The sequence below is a fragment of the Bactrocera dorsalis genome, chromosome 1 (assembly GCF_023373825.1).
Source record: "Bactrocera dorsalis isolate Fly_Bdor chromosome 1, ASM2337382v1, whole genome shotgun sequence".
Taxonomy (NCBI): Eukaryota; Metazoa; Arthropoda; class Insecta; order Diptera; family Tephritidae; genus Bactrocera; species Bactrocera dorsalis.
In genome coordinates, this window is record NC_064303.1 from 9376828 (window position 1) to 9403107 (window position 26280).

At 37.0% G+C, this 26280-nt stretch overlaps 1 protein-coding gene across 2 annotated transcripts in view; it reads right to left on the reverse strand.

Moving 5' to 3' along the window:
* Window positions 1–18538: 18538 nt before the first annotated feature.
* The window catches only part of LOC105223494 (zinc transporter 2), a 137415-nt gene continuing 129673 nt past the window's right edge, over window positions 18539–26280 (reverse strand). For both annotated transcript variants that reach the window (XM_049452715.1, XM_049452764.1), the window contains one exon: window positions 18539–19129. In XM_049452715.1, the coding sequence (XP_049308672.1) occupies window positions 18984–19129 (146 nt within the window). In that variant the 3' untranslated portion in view covers window positions 18539–18983. The remainder of the gene's footprint in view (window positions 19130–26280) is intronic.

Consider the following 26280-nt stretch of genomic DNA (forward strand, 5'->3'; position numbering starts at 1 on the left):
GGACTACGCTTGTAAAATATCCCATTACACATCGTCGCATCCGGAAAGTTGAAGTTGCGTCGCATATGGATGTATGTATATGTGCATGCGTGTTGATGTATTGAGGTGAGACGGCCTAAAGCCGGGCTTATAACAGTCACGTCGGAAAGGTGCTGCGAAGCGTACACTCACACGCATATATGGATAGAACCATGGTGCATGCAACAGCGTACGGTTAAACTCGCTTACTTTGCATGCATAACGGTAAAGCCGACATAGTCATACCTCCAATATGCACGTAAGTCGCAGGCACGACCGCTTATGCGTACCACACGCAGCTGCATATGTATGTGTATGTGTTAGTATGTGTTTGTTTGTCTGCGCGGCCTGTGAGTGCCGCATGCGTGTTTTTCACTCTGCTTGTTAGCTGACTTGCGGCGGCCTCTGTTGTTGTACACTTCCTTTAACAAGTTGGTTTTCCTTTCTGGTGTTGTTTGTTATTGCTTTTGGATTTTTTTTTTTTGAATTTTTTTTGGTTCCTGTTTACTTTTGCAGATTCCTGCCGTGTCGTTCGCTATTTTTTATGACGACATGTTTGTTATTGTTGTTGTTGTGTTTTTGCCTTTTCCAGTTGCTCTGTTTGCTTGTCAACGCTTAAGCTGTTGTAGTCATGAACCGGTTAAGGTGCATTTGACGTTAAATCACTGCAATAGTGTGAGATTTACGCATAGAAGCTGTCACTTGCTGAAAATATGCCACTGTGAAGCCGTAAGTGAGTGTAATGTGTTATGTGTTGATGATCTGGAGTGATGGCCTGAAACAGAAACAAACTATATAATGATTTTTCGTTACAAAATATGTCTAAAACAAGCTTCCCCACATTTATTAAAAATATATTTCATATCTCGAGTTGGTGATTATTCATGGGACGAATCATAAATCTCTGTAAAGGCTGTCTTTTGCCTCTTTTTAACAGTAATATAGTAATCATTCGGGGCTAACATCATTATTATGTCAGGATTGAAATGCAACTATAGTAGCCCCTCAACAATCGTAAACCAAACTACACATACGCCAGGCCATTAACTACCAAGCTAAGGCAATTTAGAATCCATCACCATCTCCTGTATATCATCTAGTGCCAAGTGTCACATCAAAATAATTATTTCTTGTCTTTCCGAAGTACATAAAGTGCATTCGCCAGAAACAGATCTATGCTTACGACCCAGAAGCAGAGATCAATCAGCCGAATATCACAACCACCATATTCGCCTGATTTGGCACCATGTGACTTCTGGCTATTTAGTAAACTCAAACGACTACTTAGACTCAATTGAAGACATTAAACATGGATCACTAAGCGCATTATGGTTAAGTTAGGTTAATCGGGTAGGCCAATGAGCCAAGCACCAGTTTGGTTCTTTGCAATACCAGATGAAATTCACTTCACTCCAAGAGGAGTAGTCATCGTTTAGGATGTCCATTCCATTCTTGACAAACCCAGTAGAAGTTATATTTCTTACTTTTGGCAACACTTTGCTGCCATGCTTCCCAAGACACTTCTGGCCGATATGCGATACGAGGTTACTGCCTTCATTGCTGCTTGGCTCTTTATATGTCGTATGTGTTAACTATGGAATTGCCTGCAGCTGCATTAGAAGCCAACTCCACTGCTTTCGCAATAGCAAAGATCTCAGCTTGAAATATACTACAGTGGCTCGGCAATTTAAAAGGTTACCTTATGTCAAACTCTGGTGAGTATATATACGCATCAACTCCATCCTCCTTTTTCGAGTCTGCCCTATAAATGTTTAGAGTGTTGTGCGTACCTAACATACCTTTACGCCAGCCATCTTTTTCTATGTTTACTATGAACCTTATTTACCAGTTGAAAGGTGGGGTCATGTAGTCGGCATTTTCCCAACCACCATTACCCACCGAGCTATACCCGAAGACTCTATATGTAAATTCTCCTGCAGTCAGTAGTCGTCCCATTAATTTCGCTCCACAGTTTCCAGTGAAGAGGACTATGGGTGGCAGGTTTCGTACCAGTTCAAGAGCTGCTGTTGGAGTTGTTCTTAAAGCCCCGTTATGCACAACGCAGTGAGCTTCTGAACCCTTTCCATTAACTTCCTGTAAGTGGATTTCCGTACGCTTATCCACCATGCTAAACGCATTAAAGGCTATTCCAGAACTTTAACAACTATTTCATGGATTTGAAAAAATGTTGGCACATTTGCATAGGGTCCATCACTTTGAGGAGGACGACCTAGTTGCTTAAGTACTCAGGTGATCACTAACATATAACATTTGAAAGAAAAGATATTGTACTTAGAAAGCCTTTCAGATAATTTTGAGATTGCTTGACCAATTGTTTGAGCATCTGTCAAAGATGAAGACAAGTAAACAGGAAATATTCCACATTTTAAAGTTTATTATAAACAAAGACGTAAAAAGTAAAGTGTTCATGTTTGTGTTACTGTAATAGCAAATCCTACGCAATTTCGATTTGGTCGATTCCGTTGCATTAGGTTTTCTGCCTTCGATCTTTAAGGCAAATTGCGGAGAATATGAATAAATTAAGGGAAATCGTGCAACCATTATGCGAGCACAGTTCCGATTGCCTAGAAGCTAAGCTAAACCGAAGCTAAATATTTAATCAAAACTAGCTTCAAAAAGAAACTCTATGTATGGATGAAACATAAGTTAATGCATTAAAGCCTCGTAGACCGAATTCCCATCCACAAATTGCAACAAAATGCATTTCTAAAGAAAATGGTTACTGCAAATATAAAGTGGATCACTCAAGACACCATCAAGTGAAAACGGTCATGGTCGGATCCCTAGAGCCGACGCAAATGTTGTCCAAGCCAGAATAGACGGCAAAGCTTATGGGAATGGATGGTTCCAGTATTTTGTGAGTAGTAGCAAGCGTTTCTATGAGAGTGGCTGGCATTATAGCAATGCATATTTTATCTAAATGGGATAATTCTCAATATTCTAAGTAAAAGCTTCTATTTAAAGTGTAAATTTACAAATATAAATAATGGATTTCATTTTATTGGACCTTATAATATATAAAATCGCTCAAAAAGCTATATTTTAAAGCATTTTAGTCCCAAATTAATCATAAAAACTTCTTTCATGCTGACCATTGGCTCTGAGAATGTTAGCTGGCATTTTTTTAACTGATGATATGTTGATTAAATTGTGTTAATTAATCGTGTAATTAAAAACACAATTGCAATGACAGTTATTTAAATAGCATTTTTGCAAAAGTAAATTTGGATGCAAAAAAATTGAAACCCGGGTTTCCTCCTTATATTATTAACACAAAATTGGCATTTGGTTAGATGACCATAATTAAAGGCATTACAAATCGTCGTAGATGTACAACAAAATAAATTTACAGCCCAACAGACCATTTATTTGACATTTTTAGGAAACAAGCAACACGTCGAATTGTAGCTCCAATACCTTTCACATTGTACTAATTGATGAAGAGTGATGAAATCGACAGATAACATGTCGTTAGTGATCTCTTCATTAACTGTGTATACTATACACACGAAGTAACATTGTTAACTCAGAAAGCCAATTTTCTTTATTTAATAGTATTGCAGTAACTAACAAAGTCTTCTATGTCTTCTTATCATAGAATTCCACAATATATTTCTGGGTAGGGCGATTACTTTTTTGAACCCTCGAACTTACCCAGAAACAGCCTCACCTGTCAATGTCTAGGCACTTATTGCCAGAGGCGTTTTCTACTGACGCTTTCTGCTTTCCATACATCCTCTCGTAAAGTGTAGAGACCCAAAGCAAAGAATTTCAGTCCTATCAGACTGTTTACCGCAGCTTTTTTCGGCAGCAGTTCGGCTAGCTCATTTCTATTCATGTCTCTGTGCCCAGAGATCGTTGTTACTTAGTAAGATGCTATTTTCAGTGGCAATCTTGTTAAAAATTCTTACTTACCATAGTTAATTTGTTCTCACGAGCCTGTCTGAAATGCCGCTTAACCATGACTGAGAATGGCATTTTATTCCTTTTGATAGTTTTTCTCTAGAATAATAACTGTACATCTGGTAGTGGCACAGACTTCAGCTTAAAAACTCATTGAAATCTAGCTCTCAGGATACCATAGCATAGTGCTCCTACCAAAGTCTTCGTCAAGGATTCATGTTTCATTCATGTTTACTACCCAGTGAGACTTTGGAAGGATTTTAAAATAAATACTCGGTGTACTTTCGTCTTTATGAAATAGTGCCAACAGCAGACTAGCTCCATTGGTTCTCTGTTTCTGATCTTTTATTACCCAGTATTTACCTTATCTTGATAGCTCAGCAGCTTAAGATAGTATTTTTATTGTCATCTTCACCACAACATTGATCTTAGTGAGTTCTAGAATCACCTTCAGAAAGCAGTTGGGCAAGTCGAAGTCCAACTCAAGCTAACGTAACATCATAACAATTGAAGCCTTAAGCTTTTCAGGCCTTAAATTCAAATGTACTGCACTGTGGGCATTGTCGATTGAATACCAGAAGGAAATGATAGTGACATATATTTTTTCGACAGTCACATTCATGTTCGTGAAACCGTTTTTGATGTCAATTAGTTTTACTCAGAGTCTCGATCAGACACTTTACTTCTCAAGTTTGCGCTCAGAACTGAGCTAACTTCGACCGCCTTCATCAGGCCGAGTTCTTATCGGGCTCATAACGATATTTAAAGAAATTAGCTAAAAACTTACTAATAATTGCTTCGTTTGGCTCAGAGCTCCGATCACACGCCTCAAGATACTTTATATTATCAAAGTAAAATAAAGTCCTTTGCCACCTTTTTGTAACAGCATTACGTGTGAAGAAAACCCAAATATTTTAAACACCTACTGCTCACTAACGCATTTACATACGAGTATATCAAAGACTTTGTATGTTTCAGTTCAAATAAAGAAATCAGTTCATAAAACTCATAGAGTCAAAGCAATTTCCTCGGCCCTTGTTGTTGTAAAAATAAAACAAAAATTCATAAATGCATAACGGCATTTGCTCGGGGGCTGACCAACGACAGCACTCCCGCTAGAGGTCAAGTTGACGCGGCGCAAAAAGAAAAACAACATATGTACCCCCCACACACACACACATTCGTATGCGTGAAAATTGCGTGCCATGAATTTTTTGCCGATCCGCCGAATGGTGCTCTGCCGCCCGCTTTCGGGCACTTAACCTCATTTACACGCCCCCTAACGCGTTCTCTCACTGAAAGTGGCGGCTGTACCGTTATTTTTTATGTACCTCCCTTTCGTTGCAATTTTTACTCAAAGCATTTTAAATTTGATTAACACAGTGCCTACTCAATTCATTACCATTTTCGCTTTGTTTACAGTTTTATTTTTTATTTCCGCCGCCTGGTTGTTTTTTCGCAATGTTTTGGGTCAATGCGGGTCTGAGCTGTGTGCTTCCTGTTTTCAGGCTAAATGGGCCAAATTAATGAAATTCGAAAAGAGCAACTCGGTGTTCGAAAATGGGAGAGAGAGCGAGAGAAAAAGCGTGAACAAAAGGCGAGAGTAGCTACGTTTAAATGAGAGTGTAGGGAGTGCAAGTATGGAGTACTAAAAATTACTGAGAGGAACACAGTATGAAGGAGCGGAAGAGGTACTTGCTTAAAGCACTTAGAGAGCAAGGCAAATGATTCGAAATCTTACTCGAAATATGATTGTTAATTAATTTGCCGGTTCTGTTGCAAATTTATTCAACGGTGGAGGGTAGTAGGATGCATTAAAGCTTGCGAAAGTTTATTTAAGACAAGCCACATGTTGACATTCTCCTGTCACTACAGAAATAAAGTGCCATAGTTCTTTTTTACAGACGCAGACACCACTTACGCGGTTGAAGCTTTTCCCGTAGTTATTACTTAATAATTTCCCATCTTCAGTCCCAAGGACATAAACCACTTTAGTAGGAAAATATAAAATATCTCGTCTTGTACAATATAAAAATCAGGCTCATCATTACAAAGCTCATAGAGACCAAATCAGCTTTTCAGGCACTATTGCATCAGATGTTCAGATCTTTAGTCAAAGCTTCACTTTAGAAATACTCGTTGACAAGACAAGAACCATAATTGACATATTCATATAACTTGCTAGATACCTCAAGACGAAGCGGATATGAACCCAACATGCAGTACTACAAGTGAGTATCCAAGTTTGTTAATTAATAAACTAGTAATTTGGTTGGGCTAGGTTAATCTGGTAGGCCAATAAGCCAGGCATAGATCGGTTTTTATCCTTTGCGATACCAAATGGAGTCTATTTGCTCCATAAAAAAGGAGGTCATACTTTAGTTTGCCTGTGCTTGACGCGAATTTCAATAAACTATGCGGCGTCACTATCGATATCTTCTCCGTACACCACTCTTGGCCTTCTCGTACACTATTTTATATTTTTATGTTCACCGTACTGTGGGTGAATGAATGGAAATTGTCTTCGCTGACAATCTACTGTATGCTTGTAAAGCCTCTGTTGTCTTACCTTAAAACTTTTTTAGACAAAGCTTAAAGACATCTCCTAAATGTATGGTAAAAGCAACTTCATATTCTTATCGGTTCAAGAATTATAGGATCTTGAATTTATATTACCATTTCGTACAACTTGAATATCTGATCAAAGATTTGCTTTAGATATTCGCTACTAAACTTAAATTCGAACTTCGAAAACCTTGGATCAGCTAAAATATGTCAACTAAAAGTCAGCAGTATCTAGGAAAGTGGAATTTAGGTATATGTACTATACATATCTGATATATCTGACATCATAGGATGAAATTTACACAGATTTCCAATGGCATCACTGCTAAGGGATCGGTTAAAATGTTGCAGAAGTTTTTGAGGAGTCTAAGTACTTTATCACGGGTTCTTCAGTGGGACGATGCATTTAGTGAAGGTCGTGCAGCCTTCGAAAACTTGCATTCACTTCTGTCAGAGAAAATAACATCGAATAAGTTAAAGAATCAGTACTTGCATATCCCATCCATTCTTATGGATCGGCTTTACAAATTTTATTTAATGTTTTGGTTAATATTTTTTTTCTTTTAATGTTTTTCGTAGATATCGTCTTGTTCCTAGACGCGTTTCAAATGGCCTAAATTTTTTCCAAAAACGCCGAAAAGTACAGGTCAGGTAACTGAGGCGTCTACATTCATCAAATGCATCCTTACTGATAAAAACAGTTGCTTTATAATGACGACGTCGAAACTGTCCAAAAATTTAGGGGTTGGCGCTCCAAAAATAAGCTGCAACTGAAAAAAGTCGGTCAAAAATCAAGGTTATAACTTCTCTTTCATTAGCTCACCTCTAGAATTATTAGTAAGATATATCAGCTTATTCTACGTATCTCCTATATAACGTTTACCACATAAGCTTCTGTTAGAGACATTTTGACTCTAGAGGTTCCTCTCCGCATTATCATATCGTGCCAACATCTGCAAAATTATAAAAGTTTTGGAAATTCGCGGAACAACCAATGAAATCATTGGATACCAGGTAATGCATAAAAGTAAGCTATGCGGCTAAATTCTACTGCGTTCATATTCTTCGTTAACTTTGTCATCGAAGAATTCTTCGTCCTTATGGTAAGCGAAAGGGGTGATATGTTACTTTTCCTAAGACATCGCCGTGTTAAGTTTCATCGATCGGAGTAAGCGATACAATCATGCTGCATTTACCACTGTCTACCATGTCCCGCTGGGATGAAGTCAGTGAAGAGTATCCAAAACAATAAAAAGAGGTGACTTCGGCTGCATCAAGGTTAGGTTTGGTTACTCCGGGAGGCAATAAGCCCCGCATAGATCCTTTGCGATACCAGATGGAGTTCAGTAGCTAAGTCGAAGAGAAATAGTCATCCTTTAGGATGCCTGCGCTTGACGCGAATTTTAACAGACTATGAGGCCTCACTATCGATACCTCCTCTTGAAAATCATACCGTGGAGATCCCAGATACTTACGGGACAAGAGCATAAGTGATGCTCTATTGTTTTCCTGGTGCCTTACTCTAGACATTTCATGCAATCTTCTCATTCTGCGAGCTCCATCCTGCGGGCGTGTGTCGCCACCAAGCAGTGACCAGTTAGTATTCCCAACAGGTTCCTCATCTACAATATCATCAAATCTACAAAAAAATATGCTTCACAGATTTATTTCTGATAGCATGAAAGTAAGGCAGCTATATCATATAGTGATCTGATATCAGCAGTCGAGTGAGAAAAAATGGACGTATCCAATATTTCAGATTGATATCTCAAAAACCTATTGACTATTTCAATTATGTATAGATAGACGGACGGACGATTAAGTGGACTTGTCGGAATCGGCTCATTACGTCATGCTGATCATTTATATATTGTATATAGTATACTTTATAGGGTCTCCGACGATTACTCCAGGATGTTACTAACTTCGTGGTAAACTTAATTAACATATTTATAGTATAAAAAGCCAATTCTATCAATCCTGTATCGCTTTAAGATTTTTCAGAATTCAGATATTTATTGCTTGAAACCAAGGGCCTTCTTGTTTATACTTATAAATTGTCAAATTCGAAAATTAGTCGGCTGAAGGAATGTACTAAAAGCCGAGGATACCCAGACTCTCTTCATCCACATAAAACGCTCTTCAGCGCGCGCTCTTAAAGTATTTATTCTTAGAAGAGTGTTTTAGAATATCGAGTGAGTTTTCGAAAACATTTTAGTACTAAAAGAGTAGTGCTAAACTTACTTCGAAAATGAAAAATGCAAAGATTTCGAAAATCGTTTGCTCTCTGTGTCATCAAAAATGGTATGCTCTCCAGCTACCTCCACAATACTCTCTCCAACAGCTCTCCTGCCACCTGTGTTTGTTGTGCACGCAAACATTTCCTGCCGCATACAACTAAAATACTCTCATTTCACCTGCCGCAAAACATCATCAAACCGAAACCGTTACCTGAAGCGCCACCACAACGACGGCAAATATTCGGCACGCACACATACATACACATGAATGTGAGGATGTGATAACTGTATATATATACAAATAAAATAACACAAAACATGTTGAGTATCGTCATCACCGTCACCGCATCGACAACCACTTACAAGCACACACACACATGCATACACTCACACATCCAAGCTCGCATACAAAGAAAAATATGCAAGTGTATTTTGTAGTATAAATTGTGGCGCATAATTTATTATTTATGAGCTTTAGTTGAATTTGGAATTGTTGTGCGGTGTTGCTCATGATGTGAAGTATTTATTTCGTTACGCCACCCCGAACCCCCAGCTCCGGTCCAGCGCTCTGCCAAACTAACTGCTCTGCATATGTGTGCTTGTGCGACTTTTTAGGTGTGTGTGTGTATACGAAGGCTGAGCGGAAAATATGAAAATATTGAACAACAACAACAATAACATTAACGAAGTAAAACAGCAATAACAACAACAAGAACAAAAATATCGCCAACAACAACAATAAGAACAAAAGCAACAACAAAAACACCGAAAACAACAACGACAACAATTTCGACAACAACAACAAATGAGGGAAGCAACAACAACAACATGAATGCCGCCAGCAAAAACAAAAATCACAAACAACAACAACAACTACTACAAAACCCAAAAAATAACAATAACAACTACAACAACAAAAAGCAACAACAACAATATAACAATAATATTTTTGGTCCAAAAAGAATATGTCAACGCGTAGACGAATGGGTTACAAATGCAAGGTGCGCACACCCTTTCACAATAACATTATTATATTCGGGTGTGTGTGTGTGTGTGTGCGCATAAATTTAAATTTTAATGTCTATTAAATATGCAGACATATGTTTGGACTTAGGGAAATGTTACTGTTGTTGTCTGTTGTACTCGCTCACCATTAACTGCTCGTTTGTACGATTGTCTGCTTGTTGTTGTTGCTTACTGTTTTGTTGCCTTAGCGAAAATATATCATATGTTAATATTTTATTTGCAGCAAAGTTAGAATGATGAATCACTAAATAAGTATATAGAAAGAGATATAATAAAATTTAAAATTTGCATGCAATAACGGTAAATGAAAATGAGTTTACATAGCTGAGAAAGATATATTTTTAGCTTGGTGATAAGTATATTTACCGAGTTCCGGCAGAAATTAACTCAATTAAGATATAATAACTTAACTAAATTTGCAAAAAAGATATTTATCATGATTTTCATCGGTTAGTTCAAAGGCAAATATATGATATGGTAACTGAACCATTCGGTCAAAGATTAAGGCGTTGCCTTGAAAGAAATACATTCCGAGTTTCGATAGGATATCTTTCTTGTGATGGTTTCCATACAAGGATTTAAGGACTTTATATTGTTAGATCAGGTTTTATGATAGCTATGTATTTATATGCATATATATATCCATTTTATAGATGATAACCATTGTCACATCATACTATAGAGAGCTTAGAGAAATGATAAAAAAAATATTCTTTAAAGAACAAGTTGATATTCGCTAGATAGATAGATTCATTTATTTTAGTATAAAAATCTACATATTATGATTAAACTGGCTTAGCCTTTAGCTTGAGACTTAGAAGATATTTTGTAATCTGAGCAACTGTGTGCTCTTCCAGAATTCGACATAATGTAATGTCTGGTAAAAAGAAATTTATTATGTTTTCTTTAAATAGTCTTAGTAATCCGTATTTTATAGCATTGTCTAAGGATGCTGGTTACGCTATACAAGGTCGTAAAAGAAACAGGACTGTTAAAAAAAAACAAAAAGAAATTAATATTTTTCAAAAGTTTTATTTTTTTATTGAAAGTAGTTTCCTTGTGCTTCGATACAGCGTTTAGCCCGGTCAATTAGCATTTCAAATGAGTGTTTAAGGTCATTTTTCGGAATGCGCTTGAGAATATCGATCGTCGCCGTTTGGATAGCTGAAATGTCCTGAAACCAGTGTCCTTTCATGGGCAAATGAAGTTTTCCAAATAGGTAAAAATCACAGGGTGCTAGATCAGGTGAGTGATTAATGGTTAATATGGAGTTTTTTTGTCAAAAAATCAGTGACAAGCGTCGACCGATGACACGGCGCATTATCGTGCAACAGGCGCCAGGACCCTGGCTTACGGTATTGTGGTCGAGCACTACAAATGCGTGACAAAAGGCGCTCCATAACATCAAGGTAAAACACAGCATTAATCGTTTGGCCAGGTGGGACGATCTCTCGGTGTACAATACCCTCGGAATCGTAAAAACAAATCAGCATTGTCTTTATTTTTGACTTCTGAAGACGACTTCTTTTTGGTGATGGCTCTCGTCCTCACGACCTTCTTGGAATCACTTAAACCACTCATGCACATTACTACGGGATAGGCACTGATCCCCATAAACTTTTTTCATCATTTGAAATGTTTCAGTAAACGTTTTCCCAATTTTAAAACAAAATTTAATATTTGCTCTTTGTCTAAAATGCATTTTACGACCGATGACCAAAAGCTGCTCTCACTTTTTGATCGATAACATCAATTGTAGTTATCCAATTGTCTTAAAATTTTTACGAAATGTCAACAAGAGATCAAACTTTTTATTTCATATACCCACCAATAGGTGCCGCCACCAGAAACTGATCAATTTAAAAAGTTCTGTCTCTTTTGCGACAGACCTTGTGTTATGATTAAACTGGCCTAGATATTTTTTAAGCAACTGTGTGCTCCTCCAGGATGCTCGACAGAATGTAATATCTGGAAATAAGAAGTCGATTATTTTCCCTATAACAAGCCTTAGTAATCCGTATTATATCGCTTTGTGTGAAGAACGCAGATGTTAAGCTATAGATCAATTCCATTCCCACAAACAAAAAAATCTAATGTACAGAATTTCCATCTTCAAGCCGCTGCTGATTTCCAACAAAATCGAAGTATTTCTAATGTTGTTTTAAGGCTACTAAGGACGAAAAGTTAGTCACTTACTTACGACAAATTCAAGTAAAATCGGTCCTGGTCGAATCATAGTAAGACGGACCAAACAGTGATCAAGCCAGTATTGACGGTTAGAAAGTTTTTGCTATATGTCTGGCAGAATTTTAAGACAATCAACCATATAACTGCTTCGCTATGGCCAAACTCTTGATGCTTCGATTGCACTGGTTGAAGGAAAGCAACGCACAGAAGCGGCTAGCTTTGGCCAACAGGAGATGAATCGTATTTCATCAATACAACGCCAGGGCAGACAAAACGATAGTGACTCGGACGAAATTTCGTGAGCTTGTTTGGGAGATTTTATACATTCTCCTAACTTGAAACACATTTCTATGTTCATATCACCAGTGAGCTGAGAGTAGGAGCACTCTTTTAAAGCCCAAGAGTGACTGTCTAATGAATGAATTGCTTTATATTTTTTGAACAGTTTTTTTCTCCAAAATACAGTATACCTTAATTTAGGCCCTATTGATGGCACTTTCAGTTAATTTCATTTTGTGGGCGTGGCAGTGGCCCGATTAAGCCCATCTACTATCTTAATTTTAATGAGAAGTTAGAACTAGTTTTCAATAGTCTATAATTAGAAAGCTGTGAGACCACTCAGAAAGCTTTATTCTTTTCACGCGAAGCTTTAAATACACCTACAAAAGAATAAAAAGTATAAATAAATGAACAGCTTTCGTTACCTCCGAGCTTCACGCCTAAAACTATGAAATAATAAAGTGCTCTTATCACCAGCGGCAGCGCGTGAACGCCCACTAAATATTAGACTCAACTGCCTTCAACATATTTTCTAACACATTTGCCACGCATTTTGCCACGCACCGCGAAGCATAATTTTAGGCGTCATTTACGCGCACAAGCGCGCCTACATACGCATCATTTGTGGCGGCATACGCCGACAGCAAACTACGGTGGACCGCGATTTACTATAAACTACATCTGCCTGGATGTTGGCGTCTGCTCATAGCTGTGCAACGTACAAGTAATTGCATACATATAGGCGCCGCGCATACAGCTCCCATTAGCCGTGTAAAATTTTACGAGCGTTGCGCTGGTGCGTTAATAATTTTATGTTTGCATATTGACAGGCGCGCGAAACTGATTTAACTAGCAAGTGTATTTGTGTGTCTGTGAAGACTTGCACACACCTCTGTACATATATGTGTGTAGTTAATTTCATAGCAACTCACGTGCACTCGATGCCCACACGCGTGTCAAAGCGCGCTGCAGCAATTTTGCCTTCAATTTCAGTTGCTAGGCGGTGCTGTCCGCGTTTAGCTGTTTGTGGTTGTATTGACTTTGACGTCAGCGCCTAGTTGTATGCCGTGCCAGAGCTACGCGGCTTTGTATGTGCGCCTTTTGTCGTGCGCAAATGTTGCATGTGGCATGTAGCTTTGCCACAAATTGTAGCCAAACGTTTCAACGCCACTTTGTTGTATCCACTTATGTAACATAAAATCACATTGATTATTCGATTTATTGAATTATTGCATAATTTCAGGCTCTGATTTATGTGCACACGCGATTCGTGTGATATTTCACCTGCCATTAAGGGACTAGCACCTGCTATTTATTATAAATGCTTGTCTGCACGTGTGTGGCTACGGAAAACTTTTGCTTTGCGGCACTTTGTATGAAAAAAATCGCATTGCATAATTTTAGGCACAGTTGCTTTTATGGAAAAGAAACTTATATAACTTTTTCTACACTGCTTCCAGGCGCTAGATGTGTATGTTAAGAGTGGCAGAACCTCCATATGCATAACAAAATAACCAGTGCGCCTAAAACGCGACCACAAAGTATGCGCTCGTCATGTTAGTTAAATTAAACTCAACCCAGTTTTCAGAATAAAAGTAAAGAATTCGAGGCGATTTAAGATATTTTTTGTATCGAAGTAGGACATCTTTAAAGTTAACTGTTAAGCAAGAGTGAGCTGAACTGAGCTATGAAGAATGTCGCTGCTCTAAAAATGGTTTGGCTTCAGGTTTTCGCTTAATCAAAAGGAAATAGTCATTAGACAGTTTCATTCTGATGAAATAAGAAACTCTTACCAATAAATGTTTATCTAAACTTCTTCTTTTTACTGGCGTAGACACCGCTTTCGCGATTTTGGCTACAGTTAACAGCGGACCAGTAGCTTTTCCTTTTCGCTCTCTGTCGCCAGTTGACGATACCAAGTGGATTAGTATTCTTGTTCACTTTATGTTGTCTCCGCTTCCATCGCCGTGTTTTGCTTCGAAAGCTTTTAGAACTGGAATGTTCTCGTCCATCCAAATAACCTAACCAAACCAGCGTAGCCACCGTCTCAGATGACCGTTCCATCGACTGCCGTATTCGTCGTGGCCAATGAGCAAAAAAACATAAATCTTCCGCAAAACCTTTCTCTCGAAAACTCTTTACAACGACTCACCAGATACTGCCATTTCCATGCCTTCGGATCAAAATGCAGGGTTTGAATGGGAATTGGCCTTTGTTCGTGGAGAGAGAACTTTACTTTTCAATTGACTACAGAGTTTGTCCAGAAAGTAAAAAAATTTATTGAACCAATCGTTACAATTCATCAAAAACTTTCAAAATAGGCTTATTCTGCAACGGTGCAGCGTGATTTCCAAGCATTGAAGGCATCACGGAAGGCATTCTCCGGAATAGCCTTGAGAGCCCAGGTGCATGCTGCTTGGATCCCCTCTATCGTCTCAAGGAAACAAAAAAGTCCGGGACGCCACATGCGTTGCGAAAGCGTTGGGATGCCGGCGTGTGCCACTCAGAAGATTGCCTGGGACAAAGAGGCTCATACTCAAAGATCCATGACTCGTCAGCTGATCTTGATCATATCCAACGTTTCTGTCGCAGAGCGTATCTCTATTCTAACTAACGCTGCACCATTCACAGCAACACGTCGCTCGAAAATGTTTGTACTGACTCTCCAGGTGCTCGGAGACAACTGACGCCCTCAGCCGAACCCAGTCGGTGCGAGCACGCTCCGAAGTATAGTCGCAGCGGAAGAAAATCAGTCCTATTACTTTCTGGATAATCTCTGTACTTAGTCCAAAGTAGCGCCTGTTAGAATATGTGATTCTGCGTTGGACTTTAAGGCTGATATTGGCTTATTGCTCGTTTCAATATAAACGACATTATCCTCGACTTCAAAGTTGGGACTGTCAACAGCGAAGGCGAGACTAAGATGCATATGTGATGACATGATTGACAGTTCGTCTTGCCCCCGTTCAGTACAAGACCCATACCCTTCATTTCCGTATCCAGTCTAGAAAAATTCAAAACAAATGGGACAGTTATTGAGCCCAGAAGTTCTCGAAACTTATCTTACAAAAATGCATGTTTTTGGAAATGGATTCCTTAGAAGACGGAAGGCTTCGTAGCTTCATCTTGCCATCAGCCGGTCTCCTAAGAGCTGGGTATCTGGCATTTCAAAGGCGCAGAAATAGTAATTTTCTGTCAAGGGTTTGCATTTTAACCTTCAGTTTTCAATGCTGTTCTGGGACTTTGCAAATCTGTCCGCCTTTTTTGGCGACAGAAAAAATTCCTCAATTGATTTTTTGACAGGAAAACGGTCGGTTACGTAGGCACATAAAAAAATACCGATCTATTCATGCAAAAAAAACCAAGGGAGCTATTTGGAAGGTAGAGTCTTGCTGTATAAAATCAGTACATTTAAAGATCAGAAGCTGCGCAAGTATCAATTCTCGGCCCAAATTTCTGCAACGGCCTTTGCGATGGTATGTTAAGCCTCGGAATGCCCGACGATTTTTACCTAACATGCAAACGCAGATGGCTTCGTCGGGATAATCACTGCAAGAAACACTAAAGATACACGCGGGATGGTTTTCCGACTGTTGTGGGAACAAACGTCAGTAATAACCTTCTATTATTTTATTCGATACCATATTCCGGGTTTCATATGAAAAAAACCGGGGCAAAAACTCCAATTTTGAGGTTCTCGCTACTTAACTTCACCACCTGTATACCATTTCCCCTCTCTCTTTATAGTCTTACGTGAGACAGACTGGAGCTACCTGCCACTTATTCTATTTATCTGCAAGAACACATCATGAGCAATCGCTTAATTTCTTGGTAACGTTTTTTTATTGCAACAATACCAAAAATGTCGGAGACAAGGAACATTCTCTGCGCTACCTCCACTATCAACGTCACATTAAATTCAACACTTTTTCTCCCCAAACGGGTTTCTTACGACATAATCGGACGCACTGGAATGAGACGTCAACGTAACGAACTGCCGTAATAAATCAGAAATTACAAAGAGAACAGATAGACAGTGGCCAGGCAGGCAATGTCTTGAAATTAAATGCTCGAACTGCAAACGGAAACGGCATTTAACGAACGGAACGGAGTAGTGTAAGGCAGAGCAAGCGCGTATAATGGTAGGGCAAGGTAGCACGAAAGCGAAGAAAATTCACACGAAGGTAGCACAACGGTAGAGATAGCCAGTGGAGTGCCAAAAAAGGTTGCAAAAATGCGGCAAATAAAGGAAGAAATATCTCTAAAATGAATTACAAGTGCGCAAAAAGGGCCAATAAAGTGAACGAACTGATAAGCGCTGGTAGGGAAATTGCAATAAAATGGAAATAAAAATGCAAATTAAAAGTAAAATTAGAAATAAAAATCAGTTGAGTTGCATTAGAGCATAGAAATGGTGGAAGAAGATAATAGAAACGGAAAACGGAAGCTAACGGAAGGCAGCGTCGCATGCAAAGAAGCTGTTGGGTAAAGCAATAGTAATTGGTAGGTGTTAAACCGTTATTATTTGCATGCTCGTTAAGTGAAATTAAACACCAAAGGTTAATGCATATTTTTCATGAACGACAAAAAAGCACAAATGACAATAGAGACAAATAACAGTAAGTAGATTAAAGCGAAGGTGCGTAAGGTATAACAAAAAAGGAGTAAAATTGGCACCTTTTTAAAGTAACAATGAAGTGAAGAGATAATGTGTTCATAAAAAACAAAGATGGAGCTTTTTGGAAAGCAGAGTCTTGCAGTATAAATTCTCTAAAAGACCATGACATTTAACTATCACGTCAGAAGCTGCGCAAATATCAATTATCGGTTCACATCTCTGCAACTTCCGCTACCGTCCACTATTATGGTATATTGAGCCTCGAAATGAAGTTTGCAACGCAGATGTCTTTAAAGATTCACGAAAAAAACAACTATAATAGACACAAAGGCGTGGCAACTAATTGTGTGTAAGACTAGACTTCATGCTTACCTATTAGAAACATAACCAAGGCGCTGCGAAGAAGACTCCTAACGACTTTCGAACAGGTTGATGGCCAAGCTCGAAAGGCCCAGGCGGGTAACACAGAAGCTTTCTACCACACTAACCACTTTGGATCGTACTAAATATCTTGCTATACCTAACAGAGCTATGGGTAGGCTCAGGAGAAGTTGTATACATAATAAGGGGACTTACTTGCATTTGAAAGAAAGAAAATGTGAACGTTGAAGTACCGAGGAACAAAGCAATTAAAATAAAATCAAAATACAAAATTAAATTTAAATTTAAATTAAAATTAAAATTAAAACTAAACTTAAATTAAAATTAAAATTAAAATTAAAATTAAAATTAAAATTAAAATTAAAATTAAAATTAAAATTAAAATTAAAATTAAAATTAAAATTAAACTTAAAACTAAAATTAAAATTAAAAGTAGAATTAAAATTAAAATTAAAACCAAAATTAAAATAAAATTATAATTAACAATAAAACTAAAATTAAAATTAAAGTTAAAAATAAAATTAAACCTAAAATTAAAACTAAAATTAAAGTTAAAATTAAAATTAACATTAAAATTAAAATCAAAACTACATCCAAAATTAAAATCAAATCTAAAATTAAAATTTAAATTAAAACTAAAATTAAAGTTAAAATTAAAATTATAATTAAAAGTAAAATTAAAATTAAAATTAGAAAAAAAAATTAAAATTAAAACTAAACTTAAATTAAAATTAAAACTAAAATTAAAATTAAAATTAAAAATAAATTAAATTAAATTAAAGTTAAAATTAAAACTAAACTTAAATTAAAATTAAAATTAAGTTAAAGTTAAAATTAAAATTAAATGAAAATTAAAATAAAATTATAATTACTATTAAAACTAAAATTAAAATTAAAGTTAAAATTAAAATTAGAATTAAAATTCAAATTAAAATTAAATATAAAATTAAAATAAAAATTCAAATTAAAATTAAAGATAAAATTAAAATTGTAAGAAAAATTTATAATTTTTTCAATTATTGCATTAAAATTAAAAATAAAATTAATACTGATTAACATTAAAATTAGTATACGAAATTGCTACGCTTAACTACGTTTAACTAAATTAAAATTAAACTTCAATTTTGCGAATTTAAACCGAAATCAAAATTGTTATCATGAACGAAATTAAACTAAAAATTAAATTTAAAATCCAAAATAAAATTATAATTATTTTAATTATTAAAATACAATATTTTATATTAATTATAAAAAAAAAATAAATATATATTTAACTAAAAATAAAAACACAATTTCCACAAAAGAAAAATACTATATTTTATTTAATATTTTTATTACAATAAAATTTTAATATAAATTTGAAATTGTTTACACTTAAGTGACTCTCACTCTATATTATAATATTAGAACTAAGTATGGGCAAGCAAGACAAACTCGAAACTGGAAGAAAATAATTCAAAATCGTTGTGTCGAAATACCGCGTCAAAGCGCACATTAAGTAAAGAATGTGAAATTTAATTGAAAACCACAAAAATTGGTTACGCAACGACAGACACAGACGACGAAAAAGTCCTTACAAGCAAAAGTTACAAAACAAAAACTTTTTTCCTCCCATTTATAACTAAATACAGATTACAAACATATATGTAGGCGTGTATATATTAAATGGCATTACAAAAATTGAGCTTCACGACTCAGCGCTGTGGCTTCCACCCGCTCTACAGCATTGCAGTTGGTCCCCGCGTCTACGTGACTGGCACACAACACTGCTGACAGTTCTCCATTGCCGGTGTGAACTCCTCGATTTGTATGGTCGTCTCAAAGAAATTATAGCGCCGATGAACGGCGGTGCTGGCCTCCTCCAAAATGCGTTTGGCATTCGCTTCGGGTGCTGAAGGAAGGAAAAGAAAAATGTTTGTTTAAATTTTTTATTTCATTTTTATAAAAAATAATATTTAAAAACACAAAATGTTGGTGATGGAGTTAGTGTTGTTAATGCTGTATTGTATTGGATAATTGCTTTATGATTTGATGGTGTTTGTGTTAGTTTTATGGAGTTTTTTTCAGACCCATTTTAGCCAGTCATCGAAAGTTTGCATAAACTAGTGGAGATATGCAAACGGAGTCATGGTTGCCATTTGGTCAATATTGAAATGTAAATGGCATACAATTTTCTACATATCAAAAAAAAAAAAAAAAAAATAAACAGAAGTGATTTGGAACAAATTTGAGTGTTTTATTTAATTTTACATCATGTGGTTCTTGTGGTAGACCCTATATATTGCGAGATAATCTGTTGGATTATACATACCACGAGATAGATAGCATTTTTTTTTATAAAATATATATATTTAAGTAGAGATCCAGGCGTATTAGAAATAATAACTAAAAATAAAAGGACTAAGTTCAAGTGTAGTCAAACATTTTATATTATACTTCTACAATTTGCAGCGAGCAAAGTCGGGATCAAAGGTGTTGGTGATACTTGTATTGAAAAGTGTTGGGTAAGAATTCATCACTGCATTTTTCAAAGAAATTTTGGTTTGTGTAATCATATTTGGTATATTATTAACTTATTGTTTCATAGATTCACTAAAAGTTAGGTTACGTTATACTGGCCAGCTAGTAGTTAGTAGGTAGGGTGCGACCTGTCAAAAGGCCAACAGGCGTCCGACAGTGCTTTCGAGGCGGTGTTAGAAGCAAGCGAAGGCCTCTTACACATGATATTGACAATACAGCATGTGCCTAAGGCCCAGTCCCGCCAGTCAGCCTTTTCGCAGGTTTCCTTGTTCTTTTTCGATTCACCTAATTCCATCACTATATATTTCTTCGTATCCGAAATATTTGTATTAAAATTAGGTTTACTAACTCAACTGAGATATATGAGACTAAACCGAAGGTATTTTATTAGGTATTTTATTATATAAATAACGGTTTTTAGTAGAGATTCTACAAAAGTAGACTAATAGGCACAGCAAACAACGGCATGATTTTTGCCGCTCTTTTGACATTTCTCTTCAGTGAGATTTGCCATTTCATCATGGAAAGATATACGATCCAACAATGAGAATCTTGCTACCGCTAGCGCATCAATTGAACCCAAATCAGTCTCTCACGCATCGTTCTCAAGCGTAGAGTATATCTGTGACATCGTTGTGGCGAAATTTGCAAAACGATCTTGGCCTACATCCTTAAAAGATCAAATTGACGGAAGAACTGAAGCCGCTTGACCACCAAAATCTTAGTGCGTTCGTGAAATAAGCTGAGCAACAACTTGATCCGGATTTTCATGGAAAAATCATCTTCAGCGATGAGACTTATATCAGGCTGAATGGCTTCGTCAATAAGCAAAATATGCGTTATTGGTCAACCACACAATCCACACTTACTTCTTGAGCCATCAGTGACCCCCAAAAAATTACGGTTTGGTAGGCTGGCGGCATCATTTAGAAGTACTACGATCAAGACCGGCTCGTTACTGTGAATGGGAATCGCTACCGCTCAATGATAACCGACTATTTTTGGCCCGAAACGGATGATATGTATTGGACAATATGTGGTTCCAATAAGATGGCGCCAAAACACACAGCGAATGTCACAATGTCGTGCGATTTGGCGGCGTTAGACTATTTTCTGAAGGGCTACATCGCGCCGATTTATGAACTTCGTATAGATTTCAAACGTGAAATTTCAGCAGTATCGTCGTATTTATGCTTGAAAAGCAACAAAAATTGGGCCTGGACTTATGCAAGCGTACAAGTGGTGGAGATGCAATAGAAATCGAGTTCCATATATAATGGCATCAAAAGTACTTTCACAGGAATTAAGAATTTCATTAATACCTATTCCAAAACGGTTGTTGCACTTACTGTGTGGCACGTAGCACGGTCTTGTTGAAAACAGATGTTGTCAAGATCAACTTCTTCCTATTGCGACCATAAAAAGTTGGTTATCATCGATCTATACTGCTTTCCATTGACAGTATAGTGTCACCAGACTCATTTCACAAGAAGTACGGAACGATAACACCACCAACCTAATATGTACTACATCAACTGGTCAGTTGAGGTGAATGTAATGGTTGCTTATGAATAATTTGTGGATTTTCTTACACCAGAAGAGACATTTTTGTTCATTTACCGCACCACTCAAATGAAAGTGAGTCTCATGGGAGAAGATGATTTACTTAAAAAAATCGATATCGTTTTCAAATTGTTTCAAAGTAAAAACAGCAAATACACTAACATTTACGGTGGTTCAAAGGCTTCATTACCTGAGTTTGAACAATTTCATTTAAATGCAAGCCCAAATGTTTTCTCGAAATTCGATAGACTGTGGTTTGAGATAGTTCCAATTTTTGAGAATCTCTTGGAATCGGCAAATTGCGGTCCTCAGCTACACTTGCCTGAACGGCATTTTCATTACTTCGAGCAGTTCTTTGTCGTATTAGCCCCTGAACATAATGAAAATGTACGCCCAAAATGTTCAACCACTCGACAAATATCTCAGACGGACGATTATTATGAACATTAAATGACAAAAATGCACGAAAAGTTGCAATTAGAGAACGATTTGTTTGATAATAAAATTTGATAATTTGTAAACATTTTTCTTGCATATATCTTTCCATGATGACATTGTAAATATTATTGAATGCAAAGAAAAAAATTTTATTTTTATCACCAGCCGTCTTCAAGATCTTCAGAGTTCTGTCGGCACGGGTTAACACTGACGTAGGAAGATGAAATTTTATATTGAGGTAAGTCTGGCTAGCTTTAAAAGAAATAGGAGGTATGCATTTCGATACATAAAAAAAAAAAATTTCTCCCAGTTAAGGGACACCTTAATCACGACATATTAAAAGTGATCGAAACGGCTTTAAAAATGCATATAATCTCCAAGTATTCACTTAACCTTGCATTTAACAATTTCGCATAATTTTTAACGAAAAGTGCCTACTTTTCGGCGCTAAGCCTTAAAAACAGTTTTTCAAATCCTCCAATTAAAGCGCTGCCAATATATGGAAATCCATATGCAGCATCAGTAACCACAACTGCAACACGAAAAACTCTCCGGCAGACACAAATTACATTTTTCAATCTCAGTCCTATTGCAGACATCTTCCTTATGTCTCGATGCAAATTAGATTTTCACACGTGCAAAAACGTGACCACAGTTAAACACGAAATAACCACAGCACAGCAGCAGCCAAGTGGCTATGACAACCCGACAACTTCGTACGAAGATAACAAAGCGACTGGCAGCCGAAAAGCAAGGTGCTACATAACTTGAGGCATAGCATGAGGCGCAATGCAGCGAAGTTGAGCTTGTGTTCCTGTGTTTGTGTGTGCGTGTGAAATGTGTAAACAAAAGCGAATTGTTGGCTTGCAGCGTGTAATGCAATTGCCAAAAACTTTAACTTGCAACTTCCTCAATTTTGCGCTACACTACTGCAGAGCGCAACTCCACACACACACACGCACACACACTCCCAAAAGTCGGCAACAAACAAATCAAAAGTACAGTAAAGTTAACGAATAAACTACAGCTACTAACTACACGCCTGCCGCTACTCCACAGCCATCGCTCGATTGTTGCTGTGTTTACTCAACTGTCTGTCACGCCAGCTCAACCGCCCTCTCCACCGTTATATTTGCAGCATTTTGTAGTTTGCATGCTGTTTTTGTTTGCGATGCCAGTCAGTTTGTCTGCTCGTCTTAGCTGTCTGTCTGCTGCTTCTCGGTGGTACGCTTGTGCGCCTTGCATCCTGCCAACACGTAATTTCGCAAAATGTTTGCATACTTTTTGGCAGCAATGGCAATGCGCGCTCACCAAGCTATGCCAGCAATCAGGCAAACCGGCAGCATTGTCATTGCCGTTGATGTTGCAAATGCGTATTGACAAAATTTAAGCTGTGAAGTTTGTTTATGAGTTTTACGACAAATATTAATTAAGTGCTCAAATAAAGCAATAATGAATGCAGCCGCCTTAAGGTATGCAACAGTTTTGCCAAAAAGCGTGGAAAGGCGTGAGTGTCTCCTGAGAGTTAGTCGCAATGGAAACCATCGCTGTTTGGATACATACTTCAACTGCAGACGCCTTATTACCCTTTTCACCTCTCCCACCAACTCTTTTAAGACCCTTACAACCACCACTTCTACTTCCACCTCCAACTCCACCATACATACAAACATTCCACTTGCTTTTACGATCCCTGCCGATTTATGCCGCTGCACCGCTTTACGCCGCTCTTACGCATTAAAATTTTTTTTTTATGCGCCAACAAATTTACCGTTTACGCAATGCGGAAGGATGCGTGTTGCATGTGGCATTTAACGGTGCACAAAGCATTTTACGTTTTACTTTCTTCATATTTTACACTTTTTTTATTTTTCGTGCTTGCTTACAGCATTTCGTTATATTACTTTTATCACGTGCATCATAAAAATGTGCTGCAGTTACGGTCAGCTGCAGTCGTAATGATAAAGTGTACGTTGACATTTCACGGTGAATGGGAAATTTGTAAATTTTTTATGCGCACAAAGAAATTTGCAAAATAAAAATATACTTCGAATGCAAAAAGGAATGCGAGCTGGAGACATTAACTTGAGTTTTTATGAGTTGACCTTAATTTTTGTGAGCGGGTGAGTGGAGAATGCAGATAAATGCGAATGATTGGTGTTGCAATCTGTGCGTCAGTTAAGCATACAGTTATGAACAATACAGCGTTTGTTGAGAGGGGAAGGAGATGAAGAAGTCGACACAATCTTTAAGTCCCCTTATTCTGATTTTGGTGTATAAGATGGTTCCTTATTTTAATTAAAAATTAAACTTAATTTAAAGTTCCGTAATATCATCGACCTCATCCTCTATTTCAACCTCAAACTCAACCACAACATTAACCTTAACCTGAATCTAAATTTCAACCTCAACTTCAACTTCAACCCTAACATCAACCTCAAGCTCAATATCAATATTAATACTCGGTCAAGTTCAAACCTCAAACTCAACTTCAACCTCAACCTCAACCTCAACCTCAACCTCAACCTCAACCTCAACCTCAACCTCAACCTCAACCTCAACTTCAACCTCAACCTCAACCTCAACCTCAACCTCAACCTCAACCTCAACCTCAACCTCAACCTCAACCTCAACCTCAACCTCAACCTCAACCTCAACCTCAACCTCAACCTCAACCTCAACCTCAACCTCAACCTCAACCTCAACCTCAACCTCAACCTCAACCTCAATCTCATACTCAGCCTCAATATCAATATCAATATCAATATCAATATCAATATCAATCAATATCAATATCAATATCAATATCAATATCAATATCAATATCAATATCAATATCAATATCAATATCATCAATATCAATATCAATATCAATATCAATATCAATATCAATATCAATATCAATATCAATATCAATATCAATATCAATATCAATATCAATATCAATATCAATATCAATATCAATATCAATATCAATATCAATATCAATATCAATATCAATATCAATATCAATATCAATATCAATATCAATATCAATATCAATATCAATATCAATATCAATATCAATATCAATATCAATATCAATATCAATATCAATATCAATATCAATATCAATATCAATATCAATATCAATATCAATATCAATATCAATATCAATATCAACAGTATTCCTAACGTTATCAATATCTTGAACAAACTTTGTATATGATATGATAAGTTTTTCCGATATCCGAATTTGAGTTGGACTAGATACAACTTTTCTGAACCGAAAAACCCGAAATCTATTCTAAAACCAGAAGGCGAGCATACTCCTATGCCTACTCTGAATATTTTAAGGGAAATTTTTTTGCTCCTTCTTCACCTTTCCCGATCTAAAGTGATCAGGCAGCTTATATAAGCGTTACTTGGTCTTATCTACCTTTTGACTTTTCAGCGATACGTAAAGAGAGTCAAGAGATGATACTTTGTTAATTAAAAAATTGCACTCGATGAAATAAATTGTTTATTCTCACAACCCGAGAGCAGACTTAAGTTTTTGTCGAAAGAGATCGCAACAGGCCTCAGAACGCTTTCCAGTGATACTCCGGTGCTCACTGAGGTGTACAATGAGATCTGGAAAACCATGAGCAGGAGATAGGTATCCACTTTCAATGGATTTCATACGTGAAAAAATCCTTCACATGTTTGAAAGTAGGAAACTATGTTGCTTTAGAAAAGTACAGCAGCAACAGGCCTCAGAAAGCTTTCCAGGCTTACACTGAAATTCACAACAGACTATACACTCAGAATGTTCGACAGCTTTCTGAGATCTACTATACCCCCATTGCTATTTCTTACAGTTTTACCGAGGTCCTTGTCTGACATCGATTCCAGAAAGATGTGTTGGAGAGCTTTCTGAGGTCTGCTATAACCTCAGCCGATTATACCGAATACCTGAACAAAAAACTTCGAGAATTTCAAAGCGTAACCATGGCGACTCAGTTTCTTTAAAAGCAGTCGAGCAGGCCTCAGCTTACTGTTGTTTAAATGAAGATGTTGACAGACCAGAAAGTCAAGGAATACTTTAAGTAAAAAGTGGTTGGCACTCACCTATAAATACTACGCGGCAGAAAGTAGTTCTCTACGGAATCCATGCCTTATGGGCTGAAGCAGAAAAGTGGAAACAGACTCACGAACCACTCATGAGTTAACAATAAAGCGGAAGCCCATATACAATTCAATAACAGTTACTCAATAATATAGATAATGGAGAGTATATAAAAATCAGCAATATTTCCGCTCATTCTTGGTCAGTGAATCGTAAGTGAAATTCACTTTACTGCACACGCATATTTCAACCCAATACGAGTGGAAAGCATTCGACAACTTGATTATGATAATTTCCATTTCACACACAGTTCGAATGATTATTGCCGCGCACACTTCAATCAAATTTGAGCTGCCAAAGAAATATAGACTGCAACTAAATGTATATACGTACGTAGATATATGAATGAATATATGTGTGCATGTATGTGTATA